The sequence below is a fragment of the Drosophila montana genome, unplaced genomic scaffold, assembly GCF_035044405.1.
Source record: "Drosophila montana isolate Dmon_TW-CO22-7 unplaced genomic scaffold, ASM3504440v1 contig_3833_1, whole genome shotgun sequence".
Classification (NCBI taxonomy): Eukaryota; Metazoa; Arthropoda; class Insecta; order Diptera; family Drosophilidae; genus Drosophila; species Drosophila montana.
In genome coordinates, this window is record NW_026998704.1 from 1,113,018 (window position 1) to 1,140,614 (window position 27,597).

General features: G+C 41.4%; 6 protein-coding genes across 12 annotated transcripts; 3 read left to right on the plus strand and 3 right to left on the minus strand.

Annotated features, from left to right (window-relative positions):
• Positions 1 to 929: 929 nt before the first annotated feature.
• LOC135437720 (dynein regulatory complex protein 8) lies at positions 930 to 1,905 on the plus strand. Its single transcript, XM_064695775.1, has 4 exons — positions 930 to 1,084; positions 1,141 to 1,378; positions 1,445 to 1,655; positions 1,718 to 1,905. The coding sequence occupies exons 1-4, from the start codon at positions 1,072 to 1,074 to the stop codon at positions 1,829 to 1,831; spliced, it is 576 nt and encodes a 191-aa protein (XP_064551845.1). The 5' UTR covers positions 930 to 1,071; the 3' UTR covers positions 1,832 to 1,905.
• A 291-nt stretch (positions 1,906 to 2,196) lies between these two features.
• On the plus strand, positions 2,197 to 4,665 carry Xbp1 (X box binding protein 1). The gene is given in 3 exon segments (XM_064695776.1): positions 2,197 to 2,857; positions 2,924 to 3,215; positions 3,218 to 4,665. Coding segments are annotated over 3 exon segments (1,608 nt in total). The 5' UTR covers positions 2,197 to 2,582; the 3' UTR covers positions 4,259 to 4,665.
• A 908-nt stretch (positions 4,666 to 5,573) lies between these two features.
• Hmg-2 (High mobility group protein 2) lies at positions 5,574 to 7,131 on the plus strand. Its single transcript, XM_064695610.1, has 2 exons — positions 5,574 to 6,149; positions 6,241 to 7,131. Exons 1-2 carry the CDS (start codon positions 5,716 to 5,718, stop codon positions 6,992 to 6,994), a joined length of 1,188 nt encoding a protein of 395 aa, XP_064551680.1. The 5' UTR covers positions 5,574 to 5,715; the 3' UTR covers positions 6,995 to 7,131.
• LOC135437622 (uncharacterized) lies at positions 7,017 to 7,675 on the minus strand. The gene is made up of 2 exons (XM_064695612.1): positions 7,516 to 7,675; positions 7,017 to 7,463 (listed from the first exon to the last, which is right to left on the minus strand). The coding sequence occupies exons 1-2, from the start codon at positions 7,586 to 7,588 to the stop codon at positions 7,183 to 7,185; spliced, it is 354 nt and encodes a 117-aa protein (XP_064551682.1). The 5' UTR covers positions 7,589 to 7,675; the 3' UTR covers positions 7,017 to 7,182.
• Positions 7,676 to 8,164: 489 nt separating this feature from the next.
• On the minus strand, positions 8,165 to 18,281 carry LOC135437619 (macoilin). Of its 5 annotated transcripts, XM_064695609.1 has the most exons (11): positions 18,121 to 18,263; positions 14,055 to 14,486; positions 12,728 to 12,872; positions 12,532 to 12,658; positions 12,334 to 12,460; positions 11,660 to 12,267; positions 11,103 to 11,384; positions 10,932 to 11,039; positions 10,148 to 10,854; positions 9,892 to 10,084; positions 8,165 to 9,830 (listed from the first exon to the last, which is right to left on the minus strand). In XM_064695609.1, exons 2-11 carry the CDS (start codon positions 14,132 to 14,134, stop codon positions 9,277 to 9,279), a joined length of 2,931 nt encoding a protein of 976 aa, XP_064551679.1. In that variant the 5' UTR covers positions 14,135 to 14,486; positions 18,121 to 18,263; the 3' UTR covers positions 8,165 to 9,276. The 5 variants fall into 5 exon arrangements, with proteins under 5 accessions (XP_064551679.1, XP_064551676.1, XP_064551675.1 ...); XM_064695606.1 differs by having other exon boundaries at positions 10,932 to 11,384; positions 18,222 to 18,281; XM_064695605.1 differs by having other exon boundaries at positions 10,932 to 11,384.
• A 1,129-nt stretch (positions 18,282 to 19,410) lies between these two features.
• On the minus strand, positions 19,411 to 27,562 carry Isha (Insulator su(Hw) mRNA adaptor). Of its 3 annotated transcripts, XM_064695613.1 has the most exons (9): positions 27,372 to 27,546; positions 26,521 to 27,111; positions 25,950 to 26,246; positions 25,675 to 25,827; positions 25,476 to 25,583; positions 24,108 to 24,438; positions 21,150 to 22,412; positions 20,796 to 21,089; positions 19,411 to 20,738 (listed from the first exon to the last, which is right to left on the minus strand). In XM_064695613.1, the coding sequence occupies exons 1-9, from the start codon at positions 27,405 to 27,407 to the stop codon at positions 19,801 to 19,803; spliced, it is 4,011 nt and encodes a 1,336-aa protein (XP_064551683.1). In that variant the 5' UTR covers positions 27,408 to 27,546; the 3' UTR covers positions 19,411 to 19,800. The 3 variants fall into 3 exon arrangements, with proteins under 3 accessions (XP_064551683.1, XP_064551684.1, XP_064551685.1); XM_064695614.1 differs by lacking the exon at positions 25,950 to 26,246; XM_064695615.1 differs by lacking the exons at positions 19,411 to 20,738; positions 20,796 to 21,089; positions 24,108 to 24,438 and having other exon boundaries at positions 22,179 to 22,412; positions 27,372 to 27,562.
• Between the last annotated feature and the right edge of the window lie 35 nt (positions 27,563 to 27,597).

The window sequence follows — 27,597 nt, forward strand, 5'->3', positions numbered from 1 at the left end:
AAAATAGAGCACGATTTATCAATCATTTTGCCTTTTATTTCATTAAAATCATCGGAACAGATTTTAAGAAATTCTCATTTTTTTATTTCTCTCATAACATCCTATGGTAATGCAAAAGAAAAGCTGATTTTAATGAAATAAAAGCCAAAATGATTGATTAATCATAATTGAGGCCATTATCGGAGAAATTGATAAATATTGATTTGTTCCCGCCCAATTCTTTATAGAATTGTTCAACTCTGTATCCAAGCAGTGGTTCAGTTCCCGTTGGAATTAGCAGTTCGATATGCTTAATGAATGAACTATATGAGGTTGGTTTACAATTAAATTATTTTCTCAAAATCTGTACCGTTCATTTGCTTAAAATTAGTGCCAAAAGCTTCTTTAAATATGTAACTACAAAAGGCTATAGCGTGCATTGAGGGCCATTGACCATGAGTTAAGAAATTAGGGCTCAAGAACAAAGTTGATTTTTTGAGGTCATTTTGTATGGGGCCGACAAGGGGGTTGCTGCACTCCTTACAAAATATTTAAAAAACAGTAACGACGATTTTCATAAAATTTCCACAGTTGGCTAGGTGAAGTTATATGCTTTAATCGTGTATATACATGTAATATAATTCATATATATATATAATTCAAAATCAAATGAATGTGGACAATAAATAGTTTAATTTTTTGCAATTCTGCATTTAAATTTATTTGGTTTCGTGCATAAGTCACCGCCGCAAATTTGACGCACATAAGCATTTGATATTTTTAACATATCGGTATAGTGGCAGTGAGCGCATTTATCGATGTCTATTCACAACGAGTTGGCAATTCACAGCGATATAAATGTTTTTGTTTTTAAATGTACTGTCTGTTAAAATAAATTACGAAAAACACAGCAAGCATGTATGATTTAAATTTTCTTTTTCAATTTTATTACAACAAAATGTATAAGTGCAAAAAAACTTCTTTAAAATATTTCTAAAAAAACACTTATTTTTATTTCCAAAATTATCTGTTACCAATTATAATATATAAAAACAAAAAAAAAATTAAATTAAACTAAAATTTACCGTAAATATGGAAATCGGAAGTAAGTTGCAGTTTCAGTTTGTTATGCCTTGCCGAGTAATCAACGGTTGTTGACAGTTCCACTTGCTAATGAGCTTGAGGTTCGAATCTCCGAGGCATTCTGCGTTTTCGACCTTCACGGCGATAAGTACATTGACACTCGAAATGTGGGAAATGTGCTAAGGTTTTTAGGCTGTGTACCAACAGAAAAGGAAGTCAATGGAGTTATTGCAGCCACTGAGTCTGTAGATAACCCTGGAGAAACGCATTTAGTAAAGTTTATGGCACACGTTTCTCAGTTGCTTATGAATCGAAAGTAAACGAATTTATTATCGATTTTAATACGTATATTATTTTTATGGTACACATTTGAAACACACAGAATGGAACCTGCAAGTCCGGAAAAACTTTTGGCTGCCTTCCAGGTTTTGGATCCAGAAAACAAACTCTTTCTTACAAAAGAGTACTTTGGAAAGTTAATGAAGGAGGAAGGAGAACAATTTAACGATGATGAATTAAAGGCTATGTGGCCAGTGGCAATAGACCCGATTACGGGGAATGTACCCTATGTGTTCTACATAAATCAACTAAGGGTATGAAGTGCTTGCTTGTTCCGATTTATAATAAAACATTTAAAAAAATATATTTTAAACAGCACAAAACCACTATTTATGATGTCGCTGAAGTACTCAAGGAGGAGCTCGCTGTTAACGAAAAGGATAAGAAAAAAGAACGCAACCCGATGCAAAATCGTGTGTCTAATATATGAAGGTATAATGTAAAATATATAAAAATTGTATGTTTGTGAAATTATATTAAAGTATATATTTGTATAAAAAAATATTATATTTGTTGCACTTAATTACTTATTAATTTATGTAATCTAATTTCGTTATTTGGATTCTCATATCTTCAAATTTTAACTTTCAAAAATTCAAAAAAACTTTATCCACGCAAACCTACTCTTCCGTTAGCAAAGTGCCACAGTAATGCAGTAAGCCAACATTGGAGCTACTTACCGATGGCTGTTAACAACAGCTCAGTAAATGTTAATGTTACGTACGCTGTTATGTTAAATAACATTTTGTTTGTCATTCTCTTCTTCTTGCATATTTTTCATGAACCCAACCAGTCAGAAAAAGCCACGTCAGCTTTTCGTGCACACCCATTCAGTAAAGTCCACGACATCTTAATTCAGACTTTGCTGCGCAGAATTACAAGGTGATTGAGGAAATTGCGTGAGATTAGGTTGACTAGACCTGGGTAAACATCACAGAGGCAATGAAGAAATCTAAAGTCACAAAGTACGTGAAAAACGCAGCAGAAGCAGCAAAAGTGGAAGCAGCGCTTCCAATGGTTTAAGTAAAAGAAAATCAGATAAAATTCAGTGCTCGTGCATATATCACGGAAGTTAAGAGCTCCACAAAAATGAAATTTTAATTTTTGCAAAAGTTTTGCACGCTTGGTCGATAATTAATTGCAACAATAACAACACACACACACACACATACATAAACCAAATGGCACCAGTAAACGGAGTGCTTTTATCCAAGTGTGTGCCTCTTGGCACCAACTTGAATCTGAGTGCGTTGCCCAAGCTGCGACCTGCGCCCCTGTCAGCAACCGCGGTGCTGCTCAAGGGTGGCTCTTCGCCGTCCAGCTCGGGCTACGCATCCTCATCCAACAGTGTGGCAGATGAGGAGTCAATGTCAATGGCTTCGAACGCTGCTGCGCCCACGAAGGCCAAAAAGCGGCGCCTGGATCACCTGTCCTGGGAGGAGAAAGTCCAGAGAAAGTAAGTTGTGGCGGCAAGAAGACTGACTAGCCGTTTGCTTATTGCGTATTTGTGTTTGTTCCTTAGGAAACTAAAGAACCGTGTGGCCGCACAAACCAGCCGGGACCGCAAGAAGGCGCGTATGGAGGAGATGGAATATGAAATCAAGGAACTAACTGAAAAAACGGAAATACTGCAAAACAAATGCGAGAGCTTACAGAGCATCAACGAATCTCTGCTGGCCAAGAATCAGAAGCTCGACTCGGAAATGGAAGTATTGCGACAGGAACTTGCCGAAATGAAACAGCTTGCCAAAAACCACAGCAACAGCGCTAGCGTCAATGCAAACGCTGAGGGCTGTGTGTCCACACTCACTGGATCTGCAGCATCCAATGCTGACCCTCTGCAGCAGGGTACACAAGTGGACACACAGTCGTCAGCGCATGCCTTGACCTCGAAGAAGTTGCAACAGCAGCTGAAACAGAGCAACACAACGGCCTCACTTTGGAGAATTGTGGCGCTCTGCCTTCTATACAAGACATGCTGCTCGTCGACGATGAGGAGTTCGATGCGCGACGCCTCGAAGAGCTGGCCGAAAGTCTCCTCGCAGATATCGCAGCAGACCTGGAAACAGGCAGTGGCACATGCGACGAAGCTGCTCCCAAAGATGCAGGCAAGCCAGAGCGATTGCCTGGACCAATGGTGGGGACCACAGCAGAGTGCCTGGAATCCGACAGGCATAGAGCTGATGGCTTAAGCAATGACACCAAAACGCATCCCTTTATAATATGCACACCAACACCTACTAAGAACAGCACTGACATCAAGAACAGCCCGTGTATGCAGGTGTCACAAATAAATGGAAACCCACAAAAGAAAGCTACAGCCACAACGATACCAACAACAACGACAATTTCAGCAGCTGCGTTCCTGCAAAGCGCCACACCCGACACGGTGTATGGCACCTACGATGCCAAAACCAACTCCATCACAATTGTCATGGATGGCGATGCAGTGCCTGTCAACGAGGCAGTCGAGGAAATCTACGGCGAGGGCGTCACTGCTGGCGAGGACTCTACAGATGTTATCATGAAGTGCCCGCCGCCAGCAACGTCACCCTCGCAGGTTTACCTCAACGTGATAAACGCCACCGACGACTCGGATGATGAAGCGACCAGCCATCTAAATTTCGAGCCCATTGAGAAATTCCTTAGTCCGCGCATTAAGGCCATCTCACCGCTGGGCAAATCGCCCGCCCGCTCCATGCATTCGGTCACTTCGGATCATGGCTATGAGTCAGTTATAGGCTCACCAGCATCCACGACTCTGTCCCATTTGGACAACGATATTGCTCTGCCCACTGAAGATGACGATTTCCCCTGGGAGAGCAATTTCGATGAGCTGTTCCCCAGTTTAATATGAGTTCACATGAACTTCAGAGAGGCTTCGTAAATGTTAATTTTTCAAATTGAAAAACCTGTTGGATCATCCAATTCTCTCTCTCTTAACATGTTAGTTTATGTTTAAAATCTGGCCGGCCGCTTTCATTTTAAGTGTTTTAGCTCGTAATATACGCAGTCGTAGTTGTTGAAAATGGGAAAACCAAAGTTTTCTCATCTCTGTACAGAATTTGTCATCGAAGGCTTTATATGATATTGAACTAAAAAGTAGTCGCTAAGCTAATTTGTAAGTTTCTATTTATATTTAACACCTGTCATTCACATAGGCTAATATTTTTGTAATTGTAATATTTCAATGTGCTCAAAGAATTATCCAAAAACATGCAGACCACGTACATATATATGTGAATATTCAAAATATATAAAGACCACAACGGAAAAAACATGCACTTTTATTTCATTCAAGCCCTATTATTATAAAGGCCTAACGTCCAGGATTAAGGTATTGTGCCTCCTAAATGCTGAGATCTGCACATTTTGTCATCATCACATAGATACACGCAATACATAACTGCCATAGGTCAAAGAAAACATTTAATTATTGCCCAAAAAGGGGGCAGATTTTAAATAAAATAAATAATAATTATGTTAAAAAAATTTTTCATATTACAACACCTAAAACCCTTTAAATGCATATGTATATTGTTTGAAATATCTCTGGCAAAGGGGACAGTCAGTAATAATGAAATTCGCATATCATTTACTGAAAAAAAATAAAGATTGGATCATGTGGAAATTTTGGCTTGAAGTCTTGATTTTAAATGTGATAAAATTACATATGTATATTAAAAGATTTTTGGGTTAGGCCAAACACAAATATTATGTACATTTCCTCTTTCTTATTATTGTGACCTTAATAATGCTCCATGTGCGATTATTTGACTCAGGCCTTATGTTTTAAAGTGCGCAGTTATGAAATCATACAGTTGGTCGATAATCTGAATCGCGCCACTTTTTAGTGACGTCACTCTATACGTCACTCACCCTTACGCAATGACAGCGTAGCATCTAGAAGCAAGCAATATTTTCTAAAATTAAATAGTCGTTGTGCAGCCCTGTTGTTATCAGCTGTTGTATAACAGATTTTTTGTATAAAATAACAAAAGCATAAAACATCTGTTGGATGGAAAAGGGAGGCAGATTAATGTTTTTGGTTTATTGCACATAATAAAACTCTTTAAAACCCCCCAAAAAAAGAGGGCAAGCTTTTTATAACAATTTCCTGTAACTGTAATAATCAGACAAATTATTTCAAAAATGTATAAGCCAACGGATTTAATCAAAGTTGCAAATTAAAGATAATCGATAAAACATAAACAAATTAAATGAAATCAAATGCAAATTGAACGCGCAGCAACTTGAAAGAAGCGGTGTCCAGAAACCCCTAAAAACTGAATTTTATAAAATTGTGGCACAAATATGGATAACAAACAGGAAAACAAAGGCGTTGTAAGTCATGAGGCAACAGCAAATGGAAGCGCGGACGCCACGGTTGAGGTGCCGGATGCAGCCAAGTCCGTAAACGCAGACGAGGAAAATGATGTGAGTCCGCCAACCGGCGGCAAAGTGACTAAAAAAAAGAATAAACCAAAAGGACGGAGTCCAGTTGCCGGCACTGATCTGGATACAGAGCTGAAGAAGTTAACGCAGCGCAGAATCAATGTGGCTGGAGCGCCGAAAATGCCACTGAATTCATATGTGAGGTTTATGAACGACCGCAGGGAGCAGCTGCGACGCGAGCACCCGAACCGCACCGCACTGGAGCACACCAAAATGATTGGCGAGGAGTGGCACCAGCTGACCGAAGATCGCAAGGCGCCGTACATGGAAGCGGCAGCCAAGGACAAGGCACTGTAGGTGAAGCTGGCAACTGTGTTTTGATATTCTCATTCCTGGCCAAACCAAATATCCAACACTCATACATTGTTTTGTCAAAATTTACAGATACCAGGAACAAATGCACAAGTTCCTGAAGGAGCACCCCGAAATTGTGGCTACCGAATTGGCCAAGGCGAAGAAGGTATTTGACAGCAAAAATGCCAGCGCATCAAAGGAGAAGGCAACTAACCACAGCAGCAGCAGCAGCATGGATGCAGCCGCTCCAAAGAAATCGATTGTGAAGAACACAGTGAACAAACAGCAAAGCACACCAACACCACCAGATCCGGACGATATACCCCTGGCCCAAGTGAAACGTACACCAACACCACCACCCCCACCACCATCGGCATTTAGCTCCTGCGGTCCGCCGCGGCCATGTGCGGCAGGTGAGATACCCATTTATACAAACGAGTTCATTGAGCACAATCGGAGCACCGAGAATGAACTGCGTCTGTTGCGCAAGACCAAAACGGATCTGGAGCAGCAAAATGCAGTGCTGGAACAGCATGTGGACAACACCAAAGCCGGACACGCCAAAGTCATGGGGGAGGTGTCCGAGCTGAAGGAAGAGAACGCTCGCTTAGCGGCATATATTAAGAATCTACGACAAAAGATTGTGGCCACTTTGGGTGGCATCACGCTGCCACCAGTGCACCCCGGCGGACTCAGCGTGGACAATGTGGACAAGTACATACATCACTTGGCTGGCATGATCAGCAGCAGCTCGCCCGCCGGCGAGCAACAAAACAATGCCATGCTGCTGAAAGTGGGAGATCTCCTATCCAAAATGGACACCGCATCCTTGCAAAAACCATAAACTCGAAGAAAAAAACATCGTCTAAGGGAGGGGAACAGAAATGTCTCTGTTTTAGTTTAAGTACAATCGTATACATAAATGTTCGTATAGTTTGTGTCTGCATTTGAGAGAGTAGTAAATCCTGCGAATCAAACCAAGTTACATAAATACTTCATTAATTTAAAACAAAACATTAATCGATTAAAAAGTTAAGAGCACTGCAACCTGCGAACCTCCTCGTCGTCGTAATCGCAACTATCATTGCTGCGTGCCGAAAGGCTGCCCATGCTACGATATGAGCCGATGCGCGGAGTACGGCTCAGACTGCGCAGCCCAGGAACAGAATCACCATCGATTGTTTGTCGACGTCGTAGCCACACTTTGCGAACCACGTAATAGCTGCACACCACCATTGGTATTAGCATCAGCGGATGGCAGGCAATGCGCAGCACAAACAGAAAGCTGGACATCATCAGATTGATCAGAGTCTCTGCGGGATGGACCGTCAAATTGGAAATGTGTCTATGCCGCCACGGACTTACCTTCGATCAGCCAAATGGTGGCCACTGTGCTAAAAATAGCAGTCGAAATCGCCTGCAGCAAATAATAGATCATTGTGAATATTGGATATGGATTCCTTTGTCGACTGGACTGGTACTGGGTATGGGATTCGTTTGAATCCAACACACAGTGTGTGGGCTACTAAGTTATTTCGCATATGAAACTGTCCCGACTGACTGACTGATTAGGGATCACTTATTACTGTAGCTACCGTTTGTAGCTGGGGACGTATTTCACGGTTATCGCATCCTCCTGGCTGGAAAATAGTGGTCCAAATGAAACTATTTGGTTTTCATGCAACTATCAACTACTTGGAATGATTATGAATAAAGAAAATTAAATTCCTTAAAAATATAATCCTGCTAACATAAACCAGTTATACCATAAGCTCATCTAGTCATAGTCATCTTATTAAACAGTATCCAATTGAACGCTAATTAATTTGGGAGCTATTTGATACATTAAAAATAAACTCCAAAGGATTTCCATTGTTCGTCTACCAAATTCCCTTGGTATTGATAAATAGCTGCGCAAATGCAGATCCTAGCTTTCGATATTCGGCATAAATTACAAACAGATTGAAAGAAATAAATGGTTGCATTCAATAACATAAAAAACATAGAATACAAATAAGTACTAGCTTCACGCAGTGAAATGGTTTTTTATTAAACAAAATAGTCGTCGTTTTTCGTTTTCTTCGCAATTAAATTCAAGCATTTTCAACTTGCTTATTTTGTTTATAGGAAGAGCAACAAATAAATTAAAACTTAAAAAGAAACTTGTTGGTTTTTTGTTTTGCTTTTCAAAATAGTTAAGTCTACATAATAGGCGTACAATTAAAGTTTATAACAAAAATAATTTAATGAGATAATAAATCAAGGGCGCAGACTTCAAAAATTCCATTGAAAGGGGCAGAAAAATTTGGCAAAAACAAAAATTACGCCAAATTCAAAGGCCATCACTAAAGTTGGTCAACTCTCACAGCGTTTTGTAAATAAGTAGTAAACAGATCTTTTTATCTTTCTCTTCATTTCGCTTCTTTTGCATTTCAAATTAAAAATACAAATTCCCATTTAAGGTTTTGCGTTTTATCAATCTTATTATTTTTAAAATGTTTCAAATCAATCAAAAACTCGCGCAACGAGTCTGCTAAATGTGTATTGTTTATGTGATTCCATGAGCGGATCTTGGGTGGATTAAAAGTTGACAAACCGGATACCAACAGTCATTCTTAGTTGGGATTTGATGAAAACGATTTCCATTGATTTCAAATAAGTTTGATCACGTTTTCAGCAGGTGGAATGACGTTTAAAGCCATATTTTGGTTGGAGTCAATAACAAAACTCCAATTGATTGCGTATTCGGGAGAAAAAATTTAGGCGCATTCTTAAGGAATTTGGAAAACAATCAACTAACTGCTGTTATAATAGATATCTCGGTATCGGTTGTGTGATTTGAAGTGTTTTGCGACAGATTTAAAGGTGGTTATGGAACTTGAAAATGGTGTACTGTGTGATACTGTTGTAGTTGTGGGGTGTAAAAGGAAACTGCTTATGCTTAGTACGGACATTCATTATATCATATGCAAACTGATCCATTCGCCTTCTGTTCGACTACTGTAGTCTAAATCAATCGGTTGCTGTTTGCTGTTGCTGTTCATATAAAGTATAATAATCTCAAACTTGTCGTCTCATTAGCTGATGCGAGGATGACGCAGATGACTGCTGTTGATGCTGCTGGCGTCAGGCATCCGAACCATTGGGATTCATGCCAACGGGCGGCACCACCATCATGTTGCCTGTCTTGGGCGTGTAGACACTAGCGTTTGGATCCAGCGTAGAGAGACCGCCGCCTCCACCGCCGTTAACCACATTACCGGCTACCACATGTAGCGCGGCGGCCACACTTACGGGCACCATCTGCTGTTGAGAAACGGGCACAACCTGTTGCTGCTGCTGGTGTTGGTGCTGTTGGTGTTGTTGGTGCTGCTGCTGCTGTTGGTGTTGGTGCTGCTGTTGCTGTTGATGTTGCTGGTGCTGTTGATGTTGCTGGTGCTGTTGATGTTGCTGGTGCTGCTGATGCTGTTGATACTCCTGTGCAACGCTCAGGCTGAGCATGGGTGAGGACGGGCCAGGTCCGCCCTGTTGTAGCGGAGGTGTGTCGTTCATGCGCAGCATGCTTCCGCCGGGACCATGTGCTCCCGTGTTCAGGCACAGTGTATCCGGCATAACAGCCAGCAGCTGTGCTATCTTGGCCTTGAGATCAATGACCTCATCCTCCTTGGACCGACGATGACCTGAAAGTGAAAAATATTTGTTTATAACATGCGTTCGAAGTCCACTGCCAAGACTACATACTGTCAGATATTTCTAGCTGGCGCTTGGCCGCGCCCAGAGCCGAGAATAAGTCCAGCTTAACTCTCGTCTCTGCGGATAGATTCTTTTCCAGCGTGCTGTTCTTTTCTTGCATGGAAGCCAGTGCATTCATTAGCATTTCTGCATCCGCCTGTGTGGACTCGCGATTGTGTACCTTCACTTCCAGCATACGATACTGTAAGGAAAATAGAGCTTAGTTATGGCAATCGAAGAAACGAAGTCTGCTGGTCCAACCCACCTCTTGCTCGAACTTCCGGCCGTGATCCACGGCCATCTGCTTAGCTTCCTCGGTCTGTTTGAGATCGCTGCGAACACGCTTTAGTTCCTCGTCCATTTGCTGGCGCCGCTGCTTGCATTGAACGCTGCACTCAGGACGTGCAGCTTTCTCCTCGGCGGCCTTGCGTGCCTTCTTTTCGTTGGCCAGCTGAGCGTCAAGAGATTGCTTCTGGCGGCGCTCCTCGTTGAGGCGACGCTCCACAGTCTGCAGACTGAGCATATCGGCATGGCGTGCATTGTTAAGCTCCTGTATGCGCTTCTCAAGCTCATCGCACTCCTTTTGCTTGGCCTGCAAACTGGACTTGCTGGTCAGATTCACGTCAAGCTTTTGGCGGAGTTCGTTCTCGATTTGCTTCATATGGCTGATTTCGGCACGATATTTCTTAACGTCGGCCTCCAGCTTGAGACATGTTTCGCATATCTTGGATACCACTTTGCTGGCTATGTGCGAGATGGCGGCAGCTGTTGCATTGCTCGATGTTGAGCTGGCCGACGAGGATACGGAGCTGGCATCATTGTTGTTGTTGTTGTTGTTGTTGTTATTATTGTTATTACTGGTATTAGTTACTGCAGCAGGTGCGGCAGTAGCTGCAGTCTCCTTATTCTGCGACTGCTGCTGGCTATGATTGTCTTTGGCTGAGTTATCCTTCTTACCGCGATTGCGGCGGCCTGCAAGACAAGAGAGAGAGAAAGAGTTTTATATAACATTGTCCCATCACTTAGTATATTCAAGTTAAGCCACTTACCTTTCGGCGCCTTCTCTACTTGAGGCACTGATTCCGCAACGACCGCTGCCTCATCTGTCTCGAACTGCAGGACGTTGCCGTTGCCGACAGCATTGTGCGTCTTTTTGTCTGCAAGCAAGGGGGCGATATCAATTTGCTTCGAATAAAGCGTTTTCTTTTTGTTCAATGCACCCTGTTTGTCCTTTGCCCCCTGTTGCTGCTGTTGTTGTTGTTGTTGTTGATAGTTGCTATTGCTACTATCCCAGTCTGACTTCTCCTTATTACTTGTTGTGGTTGCATTGCCATCCACTTGCTGATAGCTGGTATTGCTGTTGCTGTTGCTATTCTTTCCGCCATGCCGCGTGCTATTGTTGTGCTCATTGTCGGCTGCATCGCCTTTGTTACGATGCTTTTCCTTGTCCATGCTACGCCGATGATTCCTTGAGCCACCGCCAACATGACCATTTGAGGTTGCTGCAAACATATATGCAAAAACATTTATTTATAAATAGAATATTATTGATTTTCAACGATATTTTTGTTTGCTGTGTATATATTTATACGGAAATAGGCACCATATCCATGTGGTTGCCAGGACTTTTGTTATTGTCGATTACACGGCATAAATACATATACATGAATGTATACATACACGATTATAAGCATATGGATAAGCCGTAAAAATTTGGAATGTTTTACGAATATTGGGCGCGTTAAGCTATTGAAAGTAATGCTAATAAATGCTGCACCTGTTGTTGTCGCTGCTGCTAATGTTGCTGCATTTGATTGCCTGGCTGTTACCGAGGCCGATGTGTTAGTGGACGATGACGGAGATGCGGGCGATGATGAGGAAGCTGCTGCAGCGGCTACTGCTGATGCCGTTGCTGCAGTCATTGTGCTGCTGTCGCTGGTGCTGTTATCCTTGGTGTGATGACTGTTGCTGCTGCTGGTGCTGTTGTTATTGTTGTTGTTGTTGTTATGGTGATGATGGTGATGATGATTATTATTGCTGCCACTGCTGCCGGCGCCGCCGCCATGATGATGATCGTGATGATTTTGTGCTTGTGCTGCAGATGCCAAAATACCATTCGCCTGCGATGTGGACGATGTGGTCAGCGCTGCCGGCGCCCCTCCGGTGCCATTGGGCACAACGACTGCACTGTTGGCTGCAGCGCTCACCACTGTGGCACCTGATATCTGTGCCTCTTCGGTAGCCTCCTCGGCAGGCAGCGCCTGCTGCAGTAGCTGCATATAGAACTCATTCTCTTTTGCTACTTCGCGCTGCTTGCGCTGGCGCATACGATAGCCTACGTAGCTTTTAAAGCCAAACCCGAGCGTAACCACCGGATAGCCAATGCTATAGATAAAAGACAGGCGATCAGCTTAAGTATATAGGACACTGAATCACTCGGTCGGTACTCACCAATGCGCTGCAAAAGGTCGGCATAGATCTAAATGCGGCATATGTCGACTGTCTTTCCATCGAATGCCCACCTCCAGGTAGACAAACAACATCCAGAGTATTATAGTCGGCAAGCAAATGCCCTTATCTGCAACAAGTTGATAGCATGGCGAATATTTAAACAAAAACAATCATATTAATTATTATTATTTAACGCACCTGTATGCCAAACGTACTGCACCCAGACGTATGTGCTGGCTGCAAAAAGCAGCCAATGTACGGGTATGAAGAACAAACACACCAGATCCGATGTTATTGCAATGCACACAAAAAGCACAGAAAACGCCTGCAGCAGGTCAATGTAAAATAAATCAAGTTATAAAGGTTCGCATAGCCGCACAAGCAATTCATTTACCAGTCCCTTGTACTTGAAGGAATCATGCACGGAGCGGAGTAGCAGCCAGAAAGGCCACAGGAATTCAAATCGGAACATGAACATAAAATCGGCCACCATCACAATGGCCCAAAGTATTAGAAATTTCATGTATAAAACAGTTGTGCTGCAAAAGATTCAGAAAAATTAGATTAGACAATTTTCGAGCATAAACACAAACTTATGCGTCTAAAAACTCAAAGCTAGATTTTTAAATCAAAGCTCAGGAAAACAAAATACGCAGGTATTTTGATTATTACTTGATTAATCCATCAATAACTTGATCAAACCGAATTTTCACGCTCAATTAAGACTTTCAAACACATTTGACATCAACATCAGGCAAATCACTGAATAAATTATCTAACTCAATTGGCTCGCGACTACAAGCAGCATCGAATATACATATATATGTATATATAATACATGCATGCATAATGAAACAACGAAACATGCAAAATTAAAACGTAAACAAACAAATAAATGCGTAATAAAACCAGAAGCAAAGCGACAATTTGCTGAGCAGAGGAATACCCCGAAGAATCCATTAACCAAATAAATAAATAAAATATAAGCTACGAGTTTGTAGCGAATTCGCACAGTCTAAACCCTTTAATAATCTGATTTCTATCAAATTTGTTAAATCTGCAATTTTGTAGTAATATTTTTTAAATATATTAAATTTCAAGCTCGGCCTCTTAAGTAAATAAAATGTTTTTTATCCTACTTCTTTTGTAATCAAATTGCGTTTTTTAGTTAATATTCGATGTGTAAAATTCATTAAGTTCTTATATTTATAAACAACCGTAAGTTTACAGGGCATTTGCTAGTCGATTCGTTAACATCAATGTTCCTATCAGAGCCAATTTTTGATTTTTTAGAATGTTGATAAACCAAATTAAACTTGACTTTACGTAGCTTAATACAAGTTTGTTGTGAACCAACCAAATCTAGAATTATGTATTACGCGATGAGTGTGGTATGCGTAACAGCGCGATAAACTGGATAGGTTTGTACACGTATGTTGTATATATGCATGTATGTGTGTGTACGTACTAGAGTTGGGCGCGTGTCATATTTTTTCTTCGTGACACGCTCAAATCAACACCAAGTGCCATTTACATTAGCTACACTCCAATAAAAATATGTTTTTCCAGTGTTGGTAAAATGTTCGAAGTTGGAAATATATGACACGCGCTTTTCTCTAATACGAAGTTTTTAATTTCTATGTGTCGTTTTGGAAATATGCAACACGCACTCATCTCTAATACGCACGTACATTAGCTCTTGTTAATATTTTAACACTTACCTGCCATACATGCCCTCTGTGATTTTGTTCCGCTTCATTGGGCGACGTAATTTGCCACAATCCGCATTGCGTCGCTTCATATTTGCTGCACGCTTTATTCAACTTTCGATTTAAGAACTTTTGTTTATTATGTTTGTTTCCGTTCGGTGTGAAACTTTCGCCTGATAATTTTATTGATTAAATGTTCGGACGCTTTTCGCACTGCGCTCACTTTAAACTTAATTTATCAGATGGAGGATCTGCTGGCAATTATTTAATTATGCTGGGGGTCGCGATACTTTCTGTTTTAGTTGTTGCTTCTGCTGTTGCTGTTTCTGCTGCTGTTGGCGTTGACGTTGTCGACATCGATATGGCTGCTGCCGGCACGGCATTTCCTCACATCTCACGCGTACGCAAAATTTACCTCCCGCTGAGCCGGCTTTCAGTTCTTAACTGCAAATACACACATACACATACGTGTACATAAGCGGGGCGAAAAAAAAGAGCGTGAAAACATTGTAATTCTTTTCAAGTGTGAGCATGATTTAACATTTGTACATACACATGTATGTACAATGTATATGTATTGTGCATACATATATATATTCTATAAGATTTAATTCATTTATAGTATCATTGCATTTTAGGCTACAAACTGTCAACGACGAAGGCATGCGACGCTTCTATTTATTTATTTGAAGACTATTTTTAAGCTTTTTCTTTCGTGTTGTGCGTTGATCGCTGATTGTACTATAGTTATTGTTGTTGTTGTTGTTGTTGTTGTTGTTATTGATGCTGCTTGAGTAAGTGCAAGTGTGGGCGTTGCAGTTGGTGTTGAAATGCGGTCAAGCTATTTAGTATACAAAAATAATCACATTTAGCTATGCCCGAATTACAACATTTAACATTTAGCGTCGCTGCAAAAAAATAAAACAACTATTGCGAACTGTTCTTATAGAGATCAGCTGCAGCACCTGCGTTAGAGAAAGAGAGATAGTAGAAGTTAACTGTTAAATAGCCCGCAATCGTATATCGATTTTTATTGCATTGTGTGCACTCTGCACAGCTGCTCCTCACAGCTCCTCCACATTTAACAGAACAGGTGACATTCAACTTGAAAGCGCAACGGGCGAAACAAGTGATCATATAAATAAATATAAAATGCAACAAAAAAGCAAACAAAACATGTGCTGCTGCTTATGCAAATGTATAAACAATACATGTGTATTCGTATTCTAGTATATTCGCGTAAAAGGCTGCCAAGCAAAACAATAACAGCACTAAAACGCCAGATTCACACGTTGACTCGAACACGCAAGCAAAAAGCTGTTTGTGGGCCCTTTCTAATAGGCGCTAGGGTCATAAAAGGCGCGCATTAGCCAATATTTTTAATTCCATTTCGAAAGGTGAACATTGGTTTGGCGGACTGTCACATTTTATTATTATTATTGTACATATAATTGTATTAAAATACAATTTATGCGCTAGAGTCAACAAATTTCATTTATAAGAACAATTATTTCAGAACCATTTGTAAAAAACACAAACAAGGAATATATAAAATACAAGGTACGATTAATATCTTCCTAGCTCAAAAGAATAAAAAACAACAGTATTTTTATAGAACAACGAATTGACTTTCAAAAATGATTAATCTAGTCTTTTCCATTCCCATATCTATAGCAAAGTTCGAATGACTTTTTTTTTGTTTTATCTTTTTAATTTTAATTTAAGTGTTGAATTATATTCATATTCAATTCATATATTTAATCTTGAGAAATTCGAAAATAATTAAAGTAGCTTCCCGCTCCCAATTGATAAGATAACTACTGAAAAGAACTTTCATACTGATATACATACATACATATCCGCTCATTGCTGATGCTGCTGTTTTCCAACTCAGCGAATTTGTCGAATGTATTTAATACTGTCTGGTTTTGACGTTTTATGGAGGGATGCTTGAATTTGTATGCGACCTCTAGTTCAAGCGGGATATTGCATATGTATGTAAGTGTGTACACGCATATGTATGTAGAAAGTGGAGAAGGAAAGAAGCGGCAACTGCACGCGCCTCAACATGTGGATACTGCCCGGTGAGTTGAATGATTGCGCTGCTCTCACACAGAAACAGACGCAAACGCACATACTCACACCTTCAATCCTTTTTATATTGTCGACCCACTGCGCATACGCTAAAAACACACACACTCACTCATTTGGACGGAAGCGGAACTACATATGTATGCAGATTTAAAGGAAACAGCTTCACAGCCAGAGAAACCATCCTTGCGCATGTGTATGCTTGTGTGCGTTTTTGGCTGTATGGGATTGTATACATGCATATAAGGTAAAACGTTTATAAATAGCATCCAAAAGTGGAGCGCATTATGCGAGTGTCCGAAACTGACACACGAGCAACGGTAACGGAAACTGAGCTTACTGATGACGTCTGGCTTCATACAAATATACATACGCACACGAGTATGTATGTATGTGCGCATAGATGTGCTAATACATCTGTACATATGCAAAGCTTTGTTGCTTAAAAATCCTTATTGTAGCAAAAGAACGAAAGCGTGTTTTTTATATGTTTTTACATATGTACACACTTTATACGTATTTGTATATAAATTTTACGTGTACGAAATAGTTTTGCATAAATGTCACGGTAACCCCATCACTTGATCAACATTTTTAGAAGAAAATGTGTTTGCTGACGCTTATTGACGCACATTTAAAACCAAATACACACACGTACATAGAAAAGAACAAGCTTAACATTCTGTTATTGCACTGTAAAGTCCTGCGTAAGTAATTAGGATGTCTGCACTTTATAACTGCAAACATACACAACTCCACACACACGCATACAAGAACAGTAGCGATTAAATTGTCACTGATCATAAATGTACAGCTGTTTTAGGCGACATAAGAAAAACCAAAACACAGGCTAAAGAACTTTTATGCATACATACATAAGTATATGTAAGGTGTCTTTGATATTATTTTGCCTAAGTTGAGCGCAATGCGATTATTTCATATTTATTTTCGTTTATATTTTTGTAGATTGTTTTTCAGTATGTATGTTGGCACTTGGGTGCAATAGTTTTTATTAATTTCACATTAATTAATTGCCGCCGGTGTCGATTTGATAATAGTCGAGCTAGCAGTGTAATCACCTTGATTGAATAATATATATGTATATACATATATATAGCATAAACAAAATATCAGCTTGTAGTTTGCATTTAATATACACAATACCTAGTGGAGGCAGCTAACAGCAACAATAACAACGACCGCGAAGGCAGCACTAAACGAAAAGTTGTTCAAAATACACAGCGGGCTGTGTGGACAGTGATTGTTGCGGTTCAAACTGAGTCTGTGGCTGCTTCAGTGGGATGGGGATGGCGGTGGCTGTTGAACAGCATCCACATCTGCAGACAAAAAGCAACAAGAGAGCGCGCTTACAGGAAAAGAAATAAGGATGCTGCTCCTGGATGTCGCAGCCAGCTGCCGACGTCGTCAGCGGTTACGTTGCTTTTTCGCATTACATTCATACACACACATACAAAACAGCCTGAATGCGTGTATGAGTATGTATGTGTGGTTTGTTGGCGGCGGTCCCTATGTATGCACATACATATATATCAATCTACATTTTTCACACTCTGAACACACGCGCGCGCTCCTTTATATATGTATGCATGCCTATATTCAAATTCACACATTCATGCATGTTTGTACAAGCACAGAAATGTTTTTTTTTTATTATAGCATACAATTTCACAAGATTTGTGTATTTTTTCTGCTCTGCTCTCTCTCTCACTATTGCAGCATCCACTGTATTATCGACAATTAAATAGAGTGGCTAACGCGTTCCGCAATGACTTTTAACACTCTTGTATATGGATGTTTTATAAAATTTTGCACATTTCTTACAAACAGCCACACATGTACGCACATACACATGTGTATCCACGTACGTATATGTATGCGTATACTCGTGTGGGTAAATTCTTTGGCACAGAGAAACCAAATTTTTCTATTGCACGTCGCTAAGCGTTGTTTGGAGTTTAATACATACAGTTAAAGAGTTTTATTGTATATCAGTAGTCTTATTTGCAGTCCATTAATTTTTTAAAACATTCATAGATATTATTGATTAGCTTTTTTACGTTTTTTTACCGAATCGAAAATTCACGCTCTAAAATGACGCGCACACACACATATATGTGCAAAGACTTTTTTATTTATGAAAAATACCAAACAGAAATGTTAATTAACATAACAGATACATTAACGTTAACATTTGGCGAATGTTTTTAACAGCAACCGATTTTATTCGACGAAAAATTGTCGATTTTATGTACGAACCAGATCAAAAGTTATTTTAAATATAAAACTGCGAATTGGTAAAATTAAATAAAACATATGCTATTCAATTTTATGTTTTTCTAAGGCAAAACCGTGTTACCCACCAAATTTGAATCAAACTATCGGTACTCTATCTATCGATAGATAGAGGATATTAAACCAAAAGCTTACAAATATGCTCAAAAAGCTGGTATGATATTCATGCAAAATATCGTAAACGTTTTATAACATTGCAAGTGTTGTAAATTACAATATTGAAAGGCAATTTCACTCAACGGAAACGGTAATATGGATGTTGGCCTAACCTCAAATTTAAATGTAAATAATAAAAATAGCAATTTATATGTTTTTGGTATTGTACGCCAATTAATCTCAAATTAGCTAAATAAAAGGGAGGTCTCTAAAACTTATTCTTATGCTGATTTTATAATAATCTCAGATAGTCTTTAATTAATTAGAGATGCATTAAATAACAAACACAATTTAAATTCTTATAAGTTTCCATAAAAAGTGTTTTAAATTAAACGGACATGTCTATGCAAGTGTAGCGCAAAATGAAATCTCCATTGCACAATTTTTCTTACTAAAATAAATGAAAAATGTATCTTTGGGGTATCGAAGTTCAAATATCCCCGCAGACATTCAGCAGTTTTAATTTTTTACGGTAATGTTTTGGGTTTAATTAAGAGATGTGCACGCATACAAACACACGTATTTAAGTCAACTGTCTGTTTTTGTTTTTTTTTATTAATAGTATTGATAATATTTTCATATTTAAATTGTACATTATTATACCTGTACTTATAATCTGCATATAAGAAACGATTTGTGTTAAATACCTGCTTAAAATTATATACATAACAAAATAATAAACATTTCAAGCGTGGCTGTTTTCTCTGTCTATCAATTTCGTCCATACATTTTATTCTCTAATTATTTGCTACAGTTTGTTCCATTGCGCCTTTAACTGTATCTGATGTTGGGGGATTTTTTTTTTAAATTTATTATTTTTTTTTTTTTTTTACATACATAACTGTATGGAAAATGAAAATTTCTAGCATCCGACTTAAGGGATCAGAGACGCCCTGATTGTTGGTTAGTTTTGTGGTTTGGCGGCAGCTAAGCCTTGAAGTGAAAACTTTAATAATAATAAAATAAAGCGCCTTAGCCTAGCAAGAATGGTGCAGACTCTTCGCGTCTCAACAAATGCGTAATCTCAAGCTAAAATTTTAATAATATATAAATGTTTGCATGCATGTTGTGAGACCAAACATACATGTATAAATCATATTGTAAGGAAATCATAAATTACACATTTTTCGACTAACACACACTTGTTTACCATCGAAAGTTCATTTTGTTGCTTCGAATGAATTATTTAGTCAGCATTCTATGTGTCTGTCTCGACTTCTGGCTGGGCACTGGCAACTGGCTCAGCTTCCGTTATCTCTTTCGTTGATTCAATCTCTGCGGCGGGCGCTGCCTCCGGCTGCGGTATGGCAGGCGATGGCGCAATTTCTTCAGTAAACCGCTGTTCGATCTTTGGATGCGGCTCCTCGGACTGCTCATCTTGCTGAGGCGGCGGCGCTGTTGCTGATGCTGCTGACAACGGTGGCGGCAACTCATCATAGAGGGGCGTGCAGACGGGTGATGGCGCCTTTGGCTTAGACGCCTCGCTGCTCTCCTGCACAACTGGTCTGGCAAATGCCTCTGTTTCGGTCATTGTTTCCGCTATCTGGCTATCGTCAGCAGCTGCAGCAGCAGCAGCAGCAGCGCTTTCCGCAGCTTGCTGCGCCTCCATTCTCGCATCGTATTCCTGCAGCTCTCTATCCCAATCCTCCTCGGTATCGACTGCTGCTGATTTCGCTACATTATTCACGGATGGCGCTGCCACCGGCTTATTTTTAAAATCATCTGCCTCTAACGAAGATTGTTTGCCTTGCACTGCGTTCTCATCCGTGGAGCTTATTGAGTGACGATTACTGTCATCGCGCGAGCCACGTCTGTTATTGTTGTTGGGTCCACGTTCACGCTCTTCGCTACGCGGCCCACCCCGTCCGCCACGTGCATTGCCTCCGCGACGATCGTCACTATCGCGATCGCCACGGAACCGATTGCCAGGGCCACCTGGGCCACCGCCTCCACGACGTTTAAAGTTGCTGTTGTTGTTGTTATTGTTGTTTATGCCGTTATCATCCTCTTCATCACTCCAGCGGCCACCGCGACCTCCTCCTCCACCGCCACCCATGCTGCGACCTCCGCCACCGCCGCTGCCGCCGCCGCGACCCCGCTGGCTATCATTAAACGGATTGCGTGGATTGAAGAAGCCTTCAAATAAATTCCTTAGTTAGTATTGGGTCAATTTTGCAGCTGTAAAATGCTCACCTGGTCCTTGCTGTCTGCCGCCTGGCCCGCCGCCTGGCCCGCCACCTGGCCCGCCACCTTGATTACGCATAAACATGGGGCCAACTCCATTGCCCGTGCCCGGTCCACCCATGCGCTGATTAAACGCCGCTGGCGGCAGTATGCGCATCTGCATCAGACTTGTTGGCTGATTGAAACGATTCTGATTCATATTGGGCTGGAAGAAGTCACCTCCGCCGTTGCCGCCATTATGGTTCCCACCGCGAGGTCCTGGTCCCATGCCACGTGGTCCACCGCCAGAACGATTATCGAAGTCTACATTGAATCAAACGAGATGTAGTCGAAGATAATAGCTCTACTATGCCTGGAACTTACCCAAACCAGCCATAAATTCTGGACGTGGCATGCCACCATGCTCCATGCTGTTTAGGTTAAGGCGCGCTCGAGCCTCATTGAAAGCTCCGCTAAGCGGAGGAGGTCCACCTGCGCCGTTTTCATTCCGCCAGCGATCCGACGTCTCGACAATGTCGTCGCGGCCACCCCAACGTGAGCCGCCGCCAGGACCACGTGTCCGATCCCTCTGAAACAACTCATTTGCTGCGACCGCCGCAGCCACTTCGGCGCTGTTAGGCGGCGCTGTGCCACCTGTAAAAATAGGCGGCGGCTGGCTAAAGTTCGGTGGTTGTTGCTGTTGTTGCTGCTGTGACGGCGGCGGGACGGATTGCGGCGCATCCTCAAGCTCCATTTCTATGTCCATTTGATCGTCGCTCACATTGCCAGCCCCAGAGACCGCAGGTGTTGGAATTGTGGCCATGGGTGGCGGTACGGCACCGGGTGGGGGGAACTGTGCGCCTGGCGGCAGTCCCAGGGGATGTGGCGGCGGACCGCCCATGCTCGGAAAGCCGGGCGGCATCATGTTAGGCGGCATCATCATTGGCGGTGGCATACCGGGCACCATATTTGGAGGCATGGGCATACCGCCCAATGGATGATTCATGGGTCCCATGGGGCCCATCATGCGCTGTGGTGGCGGTCCGGCCAAAGGCGGCGCCATCTGGAACTGACCAGGCACCATGCCCATCAGTGCTGGCGGAGGTGCCCCAGGCCCGCCATGCTGTGGCGGTGCCACTGGCGGTGGCTGTGTTGTGTCAATGCCGAAGAGCAAGTTAGGCGGCGCCACAGGCGGGGCCGTGGTGAGGTCAGCGGTAGGGACAGTCGCCTTTGTTTCTTTGACATTTTTCGCCTGATTTATTTTCTGCTTCATCCAGCTGGGCATGGTGTCCTCATCAAACATGCCGCCTTCCTCAAGACTGTCAAAGTCGGTATCGGGACTCAGCTTGCTCCACGGCACATATGTGACGCCGAGCTCGAGGTCCCAGAAATCCTTCCACTCCTTACTCTTGACACCCTTGCCGGCTGCCCAAGATATGGTAATGGCACGCCCTTGAAGCTTGTGATTCTTTAGCGCTTGCATGGCCTTGTGCGCATCTTGGCGGCGATTCATCACGATGAAGGCGCAACCCCTTGGCACAATCTGGTCGATGCTCACAATATCGCCATACTCGCCAAAAGTGTCTGACAATTCCTCCTGATATACCAGCTTTGAGAGGTGGCCCACCCACAACGTGGTGCTGCACACTGCAAGAAACAAGAATCTAATGTTAGACATTGTGAATTCATACAAAAAGATAAAGGTATAAATATAAATTCAATAAGGATAAGAATAAGGAATAAGAAATTCTGTTTTATGCTTTTTTTTATAGCCTCAAAGTTTTTATATTTTGTCATATAATGTCTAACGCGTTGAAGGTGACATCTCCGACCACATAAAGGCATAGAGAAAATATGTATGTTCGTCTGTCTTTTTCTATGCAAGCGAATCTTCCTACCTAAAAACTATCGTGATGGGACTTGACATTAGATATTGACTCAACTTGCCGAGCCCGACTTTCATTATTTCCTTTGCCAATCATATAATATATCTCGGTTTATCGTGTGGTTAGAGTCAAATTATATGTCATATGCCAATAAGAGTATTTAAGATCTAATTTCGCAACCATAAATCAAACCAGTTCTTAAAAGATCGCCGAACCGAAACTAAAATGATTTCTTTACAATTGCCTTTATCTAACCATGTTTATCGTTTGAACTTGGGAAATATGTAAACACAGAGCCCTGGTATTTAATATACGATATCGAAGTAAAAACTGTTTTATATTTTTAAACTTATCTTCGCATTGGTTTTAAATATTTATCTATAGGGAATGTCTCTCAATTTTAGCCCAGTTGGTAAGTCGTAAAAAAAGTGCAGGTCGAAAATGCTAGGTTTGTGGAAATATTTTTGAAAACTGAATAATTTGTCTTATATCATACTATTCCACCGATCTTTCCTATAGTGGCTATATATATATATATATGAGGATCATAATGGAACTAATTAATCCCGTTATATTAATATAAAAAAGTTGTCCATGCAATAACTCAATTATCGACCGATCGTTCGTATGACAGCTATATGATATAGTGGTCTGATCTAGCCGCCTCCGACATATGCACAGTTTCATGACGGTAGCTTTTAAACTGAGAAACTAGTTCGCATGAGACTCGGCTGTGGATACTGATCTAGAATATATATATACTTAATGAGGTCGGAGATGACGCTGCACATTTCGAAAGAACTTATAAGGGCATAAAAATATCAAAATGTATATGAATGCTTGTAAGTCTAGACTCCCTAGGCTCTCTGCGTGGAGTTGTAGCTTTAGTATGTACACGAGTTTGAAATTGATGTAAGCGTTAAGGTGTCATATGAATGCGTTACTTGGATATGCCAAGAGTGATTCACAAGGCATCTTGAACGCACAGTTAAATTTGTTTTGGGTGCCAAGTGCTTAGGTGGTAGTACACGATAAAATAGGGGTACATTAATATGCTTATTATCTGATTTGGTTGCCAAAAACTTTGCTCAGAAACGCGTCAGGGGCATTTGAGGATATTATGTGGGTTAAAAATTGCCAGATAGTAAGATTTGATCATGTTTTAAGTACAAGAACCACTAAAGCTAAAACACACACACGCGCGCGCGCACACACACACGTCAACCGAGCCAAGGAGCTGCAGGATAAAAAAAAGATTTACGTTTTAGCATTAATTAAAAAGGATCTGGTAAATGTGGCATGAAAAGGTTTGCGCAGAAACTGAGGGCTTCTTGATCCTGCAAAGCCTTTGGCATGCGACAAATACCAATTCCGTAATGGCTTACGGCATACGGCATACGGCTTACGTGATGTTACGTTACGTTACGTTACGCTATGGTTATGCATGGATAGTTACCACTTAGATGATCCTTCTTAATATCGGGCAGACCCTTCTTGCGACGCTCACGTTCATGCTCCCGATCCCGCTCCTTGTCGCGAGTGCTGCGCTCCATACGGTCACGATCGCGCGACCCGCGCCTACGGCTGGAACGTGGCGACCGGCTACGAGAGCGGGAGCTGCGCCGGCGACTTCCGCGGTCACGATCATTGGCATTGCCGCCACCGCCACCGCCGCCGCCACCACCACGGTTACGGGGTGACCGACTGCGGCTGCTCCGTCGACTACGCTTGTATCGGTCCCGGTCGGGCGTGGGACTACGGGAATCGGCACCATCCAGATTGATAACCTGAGCGTTTGAAGTTTGGCAAGAAATTTGAGAGAAAGTGATGTGATATAAACGTTAACATTTTAAGCATAAAACAAATAATGGCGGAATGGAAGAGTGGGAATTGGGATTGGGTGTTTTTTTTTTTTTTTTTTGTTGTTAGTATTTGGGTAGTTGGGAAAACATATTGGTTGGATTTTGTAGAACTACAAATAATAGAAATACGTATTGTTTTTTTAATATTTATTTTTTAACTGCATTCTTGGCGTGTTGACGTGTGTTTTGGCCTTTTAATTGGTCGGCGGTTCTTGACTATTTCATTGGCATTTTTTAATCGATGCGTTTTCGAGCAAGTTTCTGTTTTCTTTGATGGGCAATTGAATTTGAATCGACTTGGAATTTCGGTTACATATTAAGGAACTTACCAAACGTTGTTATACGGGGCTTCTAGCATCGGGTTTCGCATCCGTCATTATTTATATAAATAAACCTTACCTTTGGGCTTTTTTTATATTTGAAACCATTTTTTTTTTTAAATAAACGTATATGCAAAATTCAAGTTTAAATTTAAATATGGCCCTTTAGACAGTTATTTCTTGGCCAAAAACCATAAAATCAGACTTAATAGCAAGGCAATTCAAGTCGGGTTTTAAATTAGTTTTAATAACTATTAACATTAATAAGTGCTATCGTTTGTACACATCAAAATTAATCCCCATTCTTTGTAAATGCGTTTCCTTTTTTGTTATTTCACTCTGCTCGAGGTAATCGATCGGAACATTCAATTCTCCGCCCGGTATAACAACAGTTTGGGCCCGTCAGCAGCACTTGGCACCATGAATACGGAACTATGTAAGTTGTTTGCAAATAAATTTCTCAACTATAGTTCCAATATCATGGGTGCTTTTTGAATTTAATGATATATCAACATATTTAACGAGAACTACAAAATTGCAGTTTTGTTTGCAGTTTTGATTGATATCAGTTTGTAGGATCAGTCAAAAATGCATACGTTAACTGCTTGATGAAACTATAAAATTGAAGGAATGTGAGCGTACCTCAATGGGTTGTTGTTCCGATATGAATTCCACGTCCTTGTTCATATCCGTCACATCGTTATGACCGCCCATTCCCATAGCCATGCCCGGCGGCATGCCAGCTGTGCCCTAAAATTATAAATATGTGTATTATAGCATAACCCAGATAATTGCCTGGGTATACAAAATGCGAGGGTCGAACGCGCACACACACACACACCTTAAGAACATTCTGCAAATGCTGCTGCAGTGCATCATCCTGGTAGCGATGTTTTTGGTTCTCTTCTTGCTGCTTAAATTTTTGAAAGTTTTGCAGCGTCTGAAGCTGGCGCAGCACATTGGGATCATTAAGCAGTTGCTTCAAATTGTTGTTCTGCAAAGGGAGGCGTATATTATATATATGGGATAAATGCATTGAAAAGATTGCAAATAACAAACTAAATAAACTAAAGCTAAACAAAAAATGTAACAAATAACAGATAGTCCCTTGCATACATCTAGCAAATTCGATGAGCCAGGAGGCGAGTCGTCGCCCATACAATGATGATCTTCGCCCATCAGCATGTCACCATCCTCATCATCAATTATCTCACGCACATCATAGTCCAGCTCGTGCGAGCTGCTACTTTTGCCATACTTGTGGTGATGCGACTTGCTGGGGCCCACGCTATCGAAACGGCTCTTCGATCCGGCAGAAACGCTAGACGCCATGCTATGCTGATGCTGCTGGCGTTTCATATAATGCTGCTCCATGTGACGTCGGCTAGAACTTGAGCACTTCTCATGGCTTAGCTGTGTATTTTCGCGCATTAGGCAAGCAAGACATGAATAGAATAATGGTAAGAGTAACAAAAAATAATGGCAATTGGGTTAGCATTGGAATACATCGCACACATAGACTTATAATACTGCACCGGAGCCTGGCAATGAGTATAGCTCGTCATGGCGGCTCACTAGCTACTGTTGTTTACATTTTACTATACGTGTGGCCTTAACTTTTGCCATTATGCGATATTAATTGCCAGTCTCTTTTCACTATTGTAGAAATCATCCAGAGCCCACTCACCGACAGATCCGGCATAGCACCACCCAATTTGTCGTCGGTAGCAGCACTTAGGTCCATGTTGCTCATCCCAGAGGTATTAAGGCCGTTGGCAGCATTGTTACTGGAAATATCCGACAGATTTAGGGTACCACTACTGCCGCTAGGCCCTGGACCTGTGTTGAGGTTGCCCGGCCCGACAATTGGTGGCATTTGGTGATAAATGGGATGATTCGGGTCGGCCAAGTCAAATATCGGCTGTATAACGTCCGACTTAAAGACATTATTCTTTTGCCAAAGGTTTAGCACGCGGATAATGCGACTTTTATCCTCGGGCGCGCATCGGAAGAGATTGGCAAAGGTTTCGGTCAGATTGCGCTGAAAGCGTGGCGCAAATACGTCTTTTTCGGTTCCGTACTGATGCCGCGACTGTCGCACAATCGAGTCTATGACATACAAGCCCGGCACTTTGTACTCCGGCTTGCATTTGAGTATAAACTTTTCGACACTCTGCACAACATGCTTGTAGAATTTGATTGCACGCATTGCCGACTTTGTGATGGCGGCCATTTTAGCCTTTGATATGGGCGGCCGGCTATCATAGAGCCCGGAGAGCTGAAAAATACATGTATATGTCAAGATGGTCAAGAAAATGGGTTCAGTGTGTGGACCAAGGTAGGACACGAGGTTTCCATGTTGCCAACATTTAACATTTACATGTGTAAGTTGGCGTGATTACAATTGTGTACGATCCAAATTACACAACTACATATGGCGCATACAGACATGTATGTAAATACCGAGGTATGTATGGGCAGATATAGATATGTATGTATGTATGTATGTACATATCTATGGCAGCGGCCTCAACTTACCTCATTATTGAAAGCGACGACCGTCTCCATGTTCATTTCAATGCTCACCACTACACGCGCGCACTGAATTCAAATTCGCATACTATTTTAGTATAAAGGATCTTTATAAATTACTTTTACGCTTGTTTTACAACTTTTTACTTGAATTTTCACAATTTTTTCGCATGAAAGCGTGAAAAAATGGCTGCCGATAGTAGGGGTGCTTATTTCTTAAATCAACTTATCG

What these genes read in the sequence shown, in the direction of transcription:
- LOC135437619 (XM_064695606.1), bottom strand. Translation starts at nt 14,134, where the DNA reads ATGAAGCGACGCAATGCGGATTGTGGCAAATTACGTCGCCCAATGAAG. An exon ending in ACAGAGGGCATGTATGGCAG is followed by an intron (nt 12,873 to 14,054) that starts GTAAGTGTTAAA and finishes AATCTTTTGCAG; the next exon opens with CACAACTGTTTTATACATGA. An exon ending in CGACCTTTTGCAGCGCATTG is followed by an intron (nt 12,268 to 12,333) that starts GTGAGTACCGAC and finishes TTTTATCTATAG; the next exon opens with CATTGGCTATCCGGTGGTTA.
- Isha (XM_064695613.1), bottom strand. Translation starts at nt 27,407, where the DNA reads ATGAACATGGAGACGGTCGTCGCTTTCAATAATGAG. An exon ending in ATTTGCAGAATGTTCTTAAG is followed by an intron (nt 25,584 to 25,674) that starts GTGTGTGTGTGT and finishes TTATAATTTTAG; the next exon opens with GGCACAGCTGGCATGCCGCC. An exon ending in CGGCAGACAGCAAGGACCAG is followed by an intron (nt 20,739 to 20,795) that starts GTGAGCATTTTA and finishes ATTTATTTGAAG; the next exon opens with GCTTCTTCAATCCACGCAAT.
- Hmg-2 (XM_064695610.1), top strand. Translation starts at nt 5,716, where the DNA reads ATGGATAACAAACAGGAAAACAAAGGCGTTGTAAGTCATGAGGCAACA. An exon ending in GCAGCCAAGGACAAGGCACT is followed by an intron (nt 6,150 to 6,240) that starts GTAGGTGAAGCT and finishes CAAAATTTACAG; the next exon opens with ATACCAGGAACAAATGCACA.
- LOC135437622 (XM_064695612.1), bottom strand. Translation starts at nt 7,588, where the DNA reads ATGATCTATTATTTGCTGCAGGCGATTTCGACTGCTATTTTTAGCACA. An exon ending in CACCATTTGGCTGATCGAAG is followed by an intron (nt 7,464 to 7,515) that starts GTAAGTCCGTGG and finishes TCCATCCCGCAG; the next exon opens with AGACTCTGATCAATCTGATG.
- LOC135437720 (XM_064695775.1), top strand. An exon ending in CAGTTGCTTATGAATCGAAA is followed by an intron (nt 1,379 to 1,444) that starts GTAAACGAATTT and finishes TGAAACACACAG; the next exon opens with AATGGAACCTGCAAGTCCGG. An exon ending in TCTACATAAATCAACTAAGG is followed by an intron (nt 1,656 to 1,717) that starts GTATGAAGTGCT and finishes TATTTTAAACAG; the next exon opens with CACAAAACCACTATTTATGA.